The sequence below is a fragment of the Thermobia domestica genome, chromosome 4 (genome assembly GCF_964235325.1).
Source record: "Thermobia domestica chromosome 4, izTheDome1.hap1.1, whole genome shotgun sequence".
Lineage (NCBI taxonomy): Eukaryota > Metazoa > Arthropoda > Insecta > Zygentoma > Lepismatidae > Thermobia > Thermobia domestica.
The window spans coordinates 146,894,773-146,905,794 of record NC_137457.1 but is presented as its reverse complement, the minus strand read 5'-3'; the positions used below and the strand labels follow the sequence as shown (position 1 = coordinate 146,905,794).

The window sequence follows — 11,022 nt, the reverse complement described above, 5'->3', positions numbered from 1 at the left end:
CATTCTATCGACTGACGACTTTCGAATAACAAGTCACAACAAAACACCTAACAAAATTACTTTAAGATGTAAATATTGTTCAGGAAGACAATAAGTCTGAAGGTCTCTGTTAGAGTATTTTCCGTAAACATATTATTTAAAACTTTCATAACATCCTATTTTCTAAATTCTTGCGTTTTCAAAATAACTATTTGTTGATATTTTCATTCTCTTTCCGTCAACAGTATCACTTGTTTATTACAGCACTTTTACTTTCAAATTTGTTACATGGTAAGTATTTGTAACTTCTAAATACAAAACAAGGAAGTTCAGACCACTTTTACAATGACTTGTTGACGTCACTTTCACTTTGAAATTTGTTACCAGATAAATATTTGTAAACTCCTCGCTGCAAAACAAGGAAGTCTATAACACTTTCATAATGGCTTGTTCACGTCACTTTCACTTTCATTTTCTATTTCTCCCATCCCAGTTGAGTCTATTTTCGTAACTTTCACTTTCAAAACATCCTTCTAGGCACAAAAATATTTTGCCATTTCCTTCTGACAAACATGTTATTCCTTCATGTCATCGAAAATATTATTTCTACCACTGACGAAAAATTAATCTTTCTTTCCGACTCAAAATTAACTTCAGAACAAATAACAACAATTTGAAATTGTCAATATTTTCTAAATTATTTCAAAATAAAGAAAACAAATCTATTTTCAATAACATTTCATGTTTGTTACAAGTCATCTACTTTCAAGTTCTCTAAAATAACAAAATTCAAGGAAACTCTAATGCACAACATTTCCTTTCACTTTGTATAAAATCTTTAACACCCAAGCTTTTGGTATCAGTCTCTCATCCAGACTCATCGTTATCAATCAAAGCTCAACATGTCTCCAAATTTTAGGTAAGACTTTACTTCTTTCAAATATATTTGCTTTAATAATTTGAACTTTAACTACTTTGAGATTTCTAAACTTAGTCTGTAATACCAAGATACCTTCAGTACTTTAACAAAGGAACATTACATATTTCCTTGCTTTAACTTTATATTTGCTTAACTAGCGTTTTTCAAACTACCGTCTCGCAAATATTTATGAAGTCAGTCTCATTGTTCATTAATTCAATGGCCGCATATAAAGGACAGGTTAATCATTTATTTACTTTACCATTAAATTGCTTTGATAAAATAAGTGTGTTCTTTCATTGTAAATTTTAAGAAAACTTCTTTTCATTTATAGAGCCCTACAGGCATAACCATAGTATTTTGCCTAGATATGGCTGAACGCACATAATTAAGATTCCTTTAATGACATACCAATAGTTATAATTACAAATAGTATATCTTTTCTTTTAGTTTAATGTTGATGGCACTCACAGCCTTTATTCTCACCCAAGCTATTGATCCGCAAGGTGTCCAGCTACAAATAGGAGCTGACTTTTCGCGCATTCCTAATGCTTTGCTTTACTCCTCATTTGCGCCTTTAATATATTCGGTCGAAATGCACCCTTTAGATCTTCAATTCTTTAATGTTTCTTGTGCTAATACTGGGACCATTCAATACTGTGATTTGATCACATCTATTATTCAGGCAGCTAATAATCTTACTTTAGATATACAAATGGCCACATACACATCTCGATTTGGATTTGTGCCTACCACAAATCGCAATCCCAGAAATTTGTTACCATTTGTAGGTTCTTTTTTACAATGGCTTGGTGGTGTCGCATTACAAGATGATATAGATAGCATTAAAACGCATGAACACCAAATATGGCAGCACATATCTCATTTAGAATCCAATAATTATTTGGTACATTCACAACTAACTAATGTGAGTAGTATGCTTTCCCGTTTAGCTTCCCAAACTAAACACTCCTTTCAAGAAGTTCAATCAGCATTTAATAATTTATTACAACATGAACATAACCTCACCTCTCAGGTTTTAAATAATAATAACATAATACATTCATTCATCCAAATTTTCTTTAATTTAGATCAATTATTAATTTCTAAATTACACACCCTTCTTGAATCGGATTTGTATAGAGATGTATACACCGCCTGTACTCAAAATTATTTGCCATCCACTTTGGTACATTATAACACATTAACATCAGATCTTAAACTCTTAAATTCTAAATTGATCTCAAAAAATATACAGGTTAATCCTTCTTTCACCACAGATTTAGCTTACAAAATTGCTCCTGTCTCATGCAAGGTTACGCCAGTTGCGATTTATGTCACGGTCAAAATTCCAGTATTACGAACCTATACACATTTTAGGCTATACAGAATAATTAAATATCCAGTAGCTTCAAATGCTACAACCTGTTTCCCACAGTTAAAATCTGATCTAGTAATATTTTCAAAAATGACCATAGGTCATTCCTTTGGATTCTTATAGCACTCACTTCTGTAGAGTTCAAAATAAACCTTTTTTCTGTAAGTTACCTATGGTCTCAGCACAGCATTCTAAAGAAACATTATGCCTTACACACCTACGTTTCCCCAAAGTAGCGGGTCTATATCAAAAAGTTTGTGAATTTAAATGTTCATTGGATTTAAATATGACAATCACTCAAATTAATGAAACCTCATTCATTATTACAAATCCACAAACTGATTTGTATTATTTGCACTCAAATGGTTCAAAATTTCCAATTCATACGTATGGCACCAAAACAATACATGTCACCATTCTTTGTGACACAACAATTGTGGATCAATACGCAAATATCCTGATCACCCAATTTACTCCTTGTTTGAACAGAACAATTCAATATAACCACTTTCTTATACATCACACCCTTCATGTCACTGACACCCTTTTTCAGCTACCTAAAGATAGGACTTTTCCTTTTATATTAAATTTTACTAACATCCCTCTAAATTATTCGCAACCTATTACGGAAATCACTCCTATTAATTCATCCTATGTACCTATGTCATGGTCAACAATTATCCCGGATTCGTATGTCTTCCCTGTACATGTGACGAGCATTGGTATATAGTTTCTCTTATCTGTAGCTAATAGCGTAGTGATAGTTATATTATATAAAAGACAGAAAGTTACTCAAAAACAAACACAACAAATTGAGTTAGTACCGCTCAGGGACATGTAACTGACAGACTGCAATTTTCCATTCCAGAATATTTCTCCTTCTTTTCTTCTTTATGCCCCATCCCACATTTGCATTAACCTACCATGACTTTACCTTATTAACGATTCTTCCTTTAGTCTTTCTCATTCTAATTCTCATAAGTCTTTATATATTTCAAAAATGTGTAATATACACTACTTTTCGGAAATTTAAACAAGTAAATTCCTATTCAATAACCCCATCCGCTAACTTTCATCTACTTCCCATGCATTCTTTTCCTTCTGCTCCAACTACCTCACAACAAACAATACCTTACAATAATGATGTGATCTTTTTCTAAAGAAAAACTTACAATGTAATTCATATATTGATTTAGTTCATATTAGTGCTTTCTTTGCAAATTATTATTTCAGCACTTACTTTTAAATATAATATTGATTTATAGTTCAAACAAGAGTAATAAGCATAATTTTCAAAATACAAAAAATTTTAAATACAAGCATTTGGTGTGAAATTAAAAATTCCCACCCAACATAATTATTTTTATGTTGAACCTCATTTACCCGTTAACTAAAACTAATATTTGTTTTATCACCCTACATCCCACCCTGTCCTAAGCCATCAACAACTGGCCAGAGAGAGAGAGAGAGAGAGAGACAACACATATCATTCTCCGTTAAGAAGAAGAAGCCAAGAAGAAGATGCCATCCAGTTTCCCAAGATGCCATCCAGCTTCTAGGAGATACCAGCCAGTCCAGCACCTGATCCAGTACCAGTTTCACATCTTACACTAAGAAGAAGCTAAGAAGAAGAGGCCATCCTTCCAGCCAGCCCTTCCAGGTGTGTTCCAGTAAAGAAGAAGATGCCTTCAATGCAGCCCAATCCAGCTGACCACATCCCAGCTGTTATCCAGTCAGAAGAAGATGATTTCCATGCAGCCAGCCCAATCCAGATGTCTACATCCCAGGCGATAGTTCAATCCGTTACCAGGGTTGATTTAGATGTACTACACACAGGAACTGTTCGTTTCCAGAACAGACCGCCAGTTTCCATCCCAGGCTCCAGTATCCAAGAGAAGCTGATGTTCCGGATGCAGTCTTGTAGCAGCCTGTTATGTTTCCACATCCCTGGAGATGACAATCCAGCAGTACAATCAAGGCTCCACCCCAGAGGTCTTCCACAAGAGCAGCCGACGTACAGCGCAGATTTGGCTCCAGATTCACCATCAGTTGTCCAGAGCAGCTGCAGTAGCAATTCTTCACATTCGCCGTGGTGGTTTGACCATTCCCCGTACCTAATTTGGCTTTTGGGAATGTTACACCCAGACGTCTACATGGTTTTGCCCAGCATGCTTCTGTACACCATGGACCTACAGCTGTTTCAACAAGCATCTACATCTAATATCCAGCTTCCAGTCTTCAAAGACTCAGAGCTTCACAGCACATCAGCAGTAACATCCAGATGATGCTTCAAGATCTCTTTCTTCACCACAATGGATCCTGCAAACTTCCGATGTTCATCTCTCGTTTACACCATCTTCAGTGCATCGCAGCATCACTCCATACGTTGAATCTCTCGCCATCGTTATCGACAACAGTTCTCAGCCAGGGTTTTCGTCATCCGACATGAAGTTCAGTGCAGTCATCCCACGAAGAGCTGGCCACTCAACAAGGATGCTTCACTTTACGTCGCCCCTGCCTGATACGCAGCCAGCGTGATTCTGTGGAAGCGCAACACAAGAATCAGTACGCTTGAAGAATTTCAGCAGAGATTTGTCATTTCACGCCATTGCTCATTGAAGTCCATCCAGAGAGCATCCGCCACACAGATAAGACTCTCTTCTCGTAATTCAGAAGTTTGTACAGCATCCATTCACTCCAGGTGCTCCAAAACTAACTTTTCTGTACAAGAAGTCTATAGCTGCATTTCTTCTGTATTAAATAAATATTATAGCTTCTTACTTGAATACATAAAATAAAATAGTGTACTGGTATCACATCTTGCTCCTCAAGCATTTCATATCATTATTTTAATAATTATTTAGTATTCTTTATATAATTATTTCATTTAAGTATATACTCAAATATTTGGTTGCTATTTTCATTACATATGCTTATATATATTATACTTTGACTTTGCAACCATTACTACACACAGCATATATTAGTAAGTCCTAGGCAATTTGCAACACTTTGCTTCAATTTGTATTAATTTACATTAGTTTGCATTTCATTCTTACTTGCTTTAGTGTTGAATTTTATTAAATTTGAGTATAATTAAAATAAATGTAAAGCTGTTCTTTTTTGAGTCATGTCCTTAAGACTATGACTAAGAACTAGCTTCAAGCAAGTAGGGCTGTGTGTTGTTTAATATAAATTTGATAATTATATTTGAGTATGATTAAAACTTTTTTAAAACTCATTTAAACATAAAAGCAATAGCAACACGCTTTGAAAACCAGAAATTTCATCAGATGTATAAATTTTGTAAACAACTTGGTGAAAGGGAAAGTGTCTTGCCATAAACATATAAAAGGACTCACTTGTAACAACAAGGGAGGATTCGATTTGGAAGAATAGAAGATTCGACTACCAAGGTTCTTCGAGCTCTTTTAAGAATGGCAGCACACTCTCCTGGTCAGTAAGTTGTCCTTATTCTCCTAATTGCTCATTTGTTATGATGACATTTGCTATGCGAGATTGTTGGTAGGTCTTCCAACAACAGACTTCACTTAAACTACTGAGATTTATAATTTGTGTGATTAAATAGTATATTTTGTTTTGAGACTGCAAATCTCAAATTGGCTCCCATTTGTTAATGTTTATTTGTAAGATGTCTGCTAATGCTAAAGGCACATATAACTAAATAATTAAGTAGTCTCTTTAACAGTGCCTATAATAATGGCCAAAGGCAGAATGTGACAATGTATTATATCTGTTCATTATCAATACAATAAATCTGTTAACAGATCCATTCCATTTCTTTCACACAACAAGAGAGATATTTTTTTAAATTAAACAACAAGTTAGGTCTCACATGTTTTGACTCCGGGCCAGAAGGCAACGCGGCAGTCGCATGGGTTTATTTACTGTTTCGGAGTCATTTCTGGACAGGGCGTTGACATGTGATAAAAAAAGTGGGTCCTATACGAAGCTCAACGGTGCCGTCATCATTGGTTAGCATCCCATGAACCGATTTCAAAACAGCCGAAACCAGCACTGTGCCAGAAGAAGGTCCTTCTGTGTGTTTGGTGCATCGTGGATCGGGAACTGCTAAAAGCTGGTCAGAGTATCAATGCAACTGTGTAGTGTCAGCAGTTGAGCTGTGCTCAACAAAAACTCAAAACTCTGGAGCCATCACTTCTGAATTGCAAATGGGTCCTCGTTTACGGGACAACGCTAAGTCCCACGTGGCTAGGATGATTCAGGACACCATTCACCGCCTTGGATGGGAATCAATATTGCAACCACTATATTCCCCTGGTATTGCACCGTCCGATTATTACCTGTTCCATTCTTTGGACAATCACCTTAGAGGCCGCCAATTCAAATCCCTAGTAAAAGTCCAAAATGCACCTGATACCTTCTTCGTTTCATGGCCCACCAACTTCTACCGCGATGAATTCCATGGCATTCAGGAACGTTCTCAGAAGGTCGTCGATGTTGATGGGGACTATTTTTGATCTTCCAGGTTAGGTGACGTATCGATGTTCGAAGGTGGTGGGTGAAAAAGCAACAAAACTTTTCTTGGTTACCTTTTTATTTAAATTTAAGACCTTGTATACAGAACCTATGTACACAAGATTGATTTTCTTTAAATTTCACTTAATTTCTTTATAGTTTCCTGGCAAAAATATTTATTTATTATTCGTGACTAAAAAAAAACAATTATTTTATTACACTGAGTAGAAATAAAAGAGAGCGAATGAAATCCAAACTGAATTAAAACATTGTTTCTCACCAAATTTTCCATTCTCTGTCTTTTAAAATACTTGTTAAAGCATATAAAAATATAATGTACTTACAAATCAGTTTAGTACCTTTGTTTTATGGCTGTATTTATAATATCTTGTTAAAATGTTTGTCTTTAAACTGTCAAATATAAATCGCAGTAAATTGTGTAATCTGCTGTCACAAAAATGTATCCTATTTTTCGATCGGTATGGAAAAACAATATTTCTCCATACTATTATACCGTATATTATTAATTGTCAATATCTTTGTTACTTTTAAATGAAGGAAGCGAGATAATTTTACTATGATGTTTTTAAAGCTGGTCATTTGGGGGGGGGCAGGAAACCATTTGGGGGGCCTGGACCCGATGCCCTCCCCCCTTAGCTACACCCCTGAGTTTAAGGTCCCTCGATTCTGCTTCGAGGCTAAGGGATATGGTGACCATGAGAAATGAATGAAATGGTGCAATGAAGAAAGTGGGAGGAAACAGGAGAACCCCGAGAAAACCCACTACACGGCGTTTCTCCACCACAAAGCCTACTTAACACAAGCTGGGATCGAACCATGGACACCATGCACCAGAGATGAATTCTGTACCACTGAGCTACCGTGGCCCTGCTTGGGCTTGGACGTCCATATCCAATCTTTCTTTTGGCCTTGCTTAAACAACTACTAATTTTGTTCTAAATCCAGACTCCATATTGTCGTAGATATTAATATTACAGTCGATTGGTAAAATCAATCTTCCACATTTAAAAATTAAAGTACACACAAGTACAAAAATAAGCATTTACCATAAAAACACTAGCTGCAAGTGTTCAAAATACATTTATGGCTTCTATATAATCAATTGAAAATTGCTATTTTTAATTACGCAGGTAGTGTAAAACAGCAGTTTTCGACTCCAGCCGAGTTTAAGCTCAACCTAAACTTAGTTGACCAAAGTCAACTGACCCGACTGACCCGACCCGACAACCCGACCCGACTGACCCGACAACCCGACCCGACTGACCCGACAACCCGACCCGACTGACCGACCCGATAACCCGACCCGAGTTGACCCGATTGACCCGACCCGACAACCCGACCCGAATAACCCGACCCGACAACCCGACCCGAGCTGACCCGACTGACCCGACCCGTCAACCCGACCCGAGTGACCCGACCCGATAACCCGACCCGAGCTGACCCGACTGACCCGACCCGACAACCCGACCCGAGCTGAACTGACCCGACCCGACCCGTAACCCGACCGGAGCTGACCCGACCCCTTTGAGAGCACTAATTGAAACGTACTAAAAAGAAACTGTTGTGAAATCTTCACTGGTTCCCCCTATGACCTCATGCAAATAGGGTCAACATTGAACATATCCACATCTGAAATACCACGTTTTATGTCACAGATACAGAAAACTATCCATTTCTCACAAATATATGATATTTTTGAATCTTTTGCCTGTCATTCTCCCATTGTCAACTCCATGCCAAGCAAGCATTAATTTGGACTTACGCGACATCCACAGTGTCACTATTCATCTTTGCACATGATTTCGACACTAATATCGTTCGTATTTAACGTCTTATACATGTCATCTTCACATCTTGGAAGGGGTGGTTTGAACGTCTCGCCCCCATAACTATGGAGACATTTTTAACCAACGTAAGTATAATTGTAAGTTAAAATTTGAAAAATAACGGTACACGTGATCTTTTTTGGAGAGGAATTCGTTAACTACTTTTTCGATATCAATGCATTGCCTTTTTTAAGTAAGATTCTATACTCAAACACAAATCATGTATTTCAAAGCTCTAAAGGAAAATGAAACGAATCTTCGTATTCATGTTACGTTTTTAAAGAGAAAAACAGCAAACCACTGATTGGACAAAAATGTAATGGTATCATTTGCAAGGACATTTATTAGTTATAAAACGTGTTTGCTTCTAGATGAGGCGTTAGTGAACGTGTTTTCTGCTGGTGGTCCTACGTTCGAATCTCGTCCATTCTTGCTGCGTTTTTCTTTTATCTGCACTGAGTTTGTGCATTCCAGATCTTCAAGCTTGAACCAAATCTAATACCAGTTAGTGAATTAAAAGTAGCTGACATTATTTTCAAATACGAGACGTTATTACATGATTTCCATTACGTTACAGTACTCAACTTTGATATCAACTCTTCCATCCTTTATTTAACTAATTTTTTGACGTGTTTTGTTACAAAATTCATTAATTGTGACGAAAAATTGCTTTACCAGTTAATAATGACTATTTTGAAAGCAAGTGCAAAGTATGAGAATTAAATTTGTCATATCTGTTGTTTCGTGTGGAGAAGAACTTGTGAACCAAAGGTTTAAGAACAACTCAGGTTATTAACATCAACTTTGCCGGAGATTATTCACTTTTCATAAAAGAAATACGAAAGACGTTCCGAAATAAAGAAATATAACATACAACTTTGCAAGCGGAAGCAAAGAAACCTAACGTAACAAGACTAAAGAAGAATCATTTGCGGCGTAGTGATCGTGGTTGAGTAGTCAAGGCGCTAGATCAGTAATCTGGAGGTTCGTGGTTCGAACTCGCGTCGGACATTCTTTTTAAGTTAGGATTGTTGATGGCGATTGATCGACAATGACACATGTTTTATTATATTCAGATATTGGAATACTCGGATGTTTCACTATTTGAACTATCAATTCTTCTGGAATAATACTATTATTAATAATAATTATTATTATCTCATAGAAGAGTAAAAGCTAGAAGCTAATTATCGCATCGGTCATATCGTTACAGGCAGAAACGTAACATTTCGCAAGAATATGTTGGTTTTGTTGCCCACGAGAAGAGAAATTTCTCATCTTGTTTCTAAAACAAACAAAATAACATGAGAATTAACAGTTCACATTCGAGACGGGATAAGGGTAACTCGAATTATCATGTCGCCTTAGAGATGAGAATCGAGACGTGACTAAAAGTATCGTAAACATTTCTCGTGTTGTTAAGATTCCCGAAATAGTGCATGTCTATTGTTTAAATAAGAATTGCTCTGTAGACTAAATCTTATTGGTTTTTGGTTACCTTGTATTTTACAGCTCATTGAATTATGGACTGTGTAGGAATTTTTAGCAAAGCTTTTATACTTACCTCTGCATATCCTAAACATTAATATATTATATTCCTTACTGTTGAGTGATATTCAATTCTTTCCATCACAGTTATTTTTCTTAAAACATACAGTAGAACACTTTCCACATGAAACGTTAGTGGAAAGCTTTTGTTCAAAATTTGGGTAGTTCAAATATGTGTCCTGAAGGTAAGGAAACCCATTTCTTCGAAATCCCTACGTTCAAGTAAGTGTTTCCAAATTTTAGGGCAAGTTTAAAATTTTTAATACCATTATTATTATTATTATTATTATTTTTATTATTATTATTATTATTATTATTATTATTATTATTATTATTATTATTATTATTATTGAAGTGCTGTTAATATAGTGGTTCACCCTCTTCCACCCAGCTCCTGCCTAATGGGCATTGTGCTGAATAAACACTGTGTGTGTACTTTTCTCCAAATTTCGCTTCCCCCAGTTCCTTTATTTCAATATTTCTTTCATTCTCATAATCGACTACTTATGTAGCTTAGCCGGCATGACTATTACTTTAGAACAAATTTTTGTTTGTCTTTTCTAAGTTCAATGTCCCTACTTTCTACATAAAATTGGCCTGGAAACTTTCCGTTTAACATTTAGGTACTTATAGGGATGTATGCAGAGCGTATGTCCTGATGGTCCTGACAATTGTCTCCAGTCACGACTATTTTGCAACTTTTGCCTAACGCCAGTGGCGATTTTACAGATTTTAATATAATCTGTCTTCATACGTAAATTGTCTTCTATATTATTATTATTATTATTATTATTATTATTATTAATAATAATAATAATAATAATAATAATAATAATATTTTTATTATTACT

The 11,022-nt window shown here is 35.8% G+C and overlaps 1 protein-coding gene across 1 annotated transcript; it reads left to right on the top strand.

The window, feature by feature from the left end:
* The first annotated feature begins 667 nt into the window (after positions 1 to 667).
* Positions 668 to 6,071, top strand: LOC145683830 (uncharacterized). The gene is made up of 2 exons (XM_081755426.1): positions 668 to 898; positions 3,145 to 6,071. The coding sequence occupies exon 2, from the start codon at positions 3,959 to 3,961 to the stop codon at positions 4,559 to 4,561; it is 603 nt and encodes a 200-aa protein (XP_081611552.1). The 5' UTR covers positions 668 to 898; positions 3,145 to 3,958; the 3' UTR covers positions 4,562 to 6,071.
* Positions 6,072 to 11,022: the final 4,951 nt, after the last annotated feature.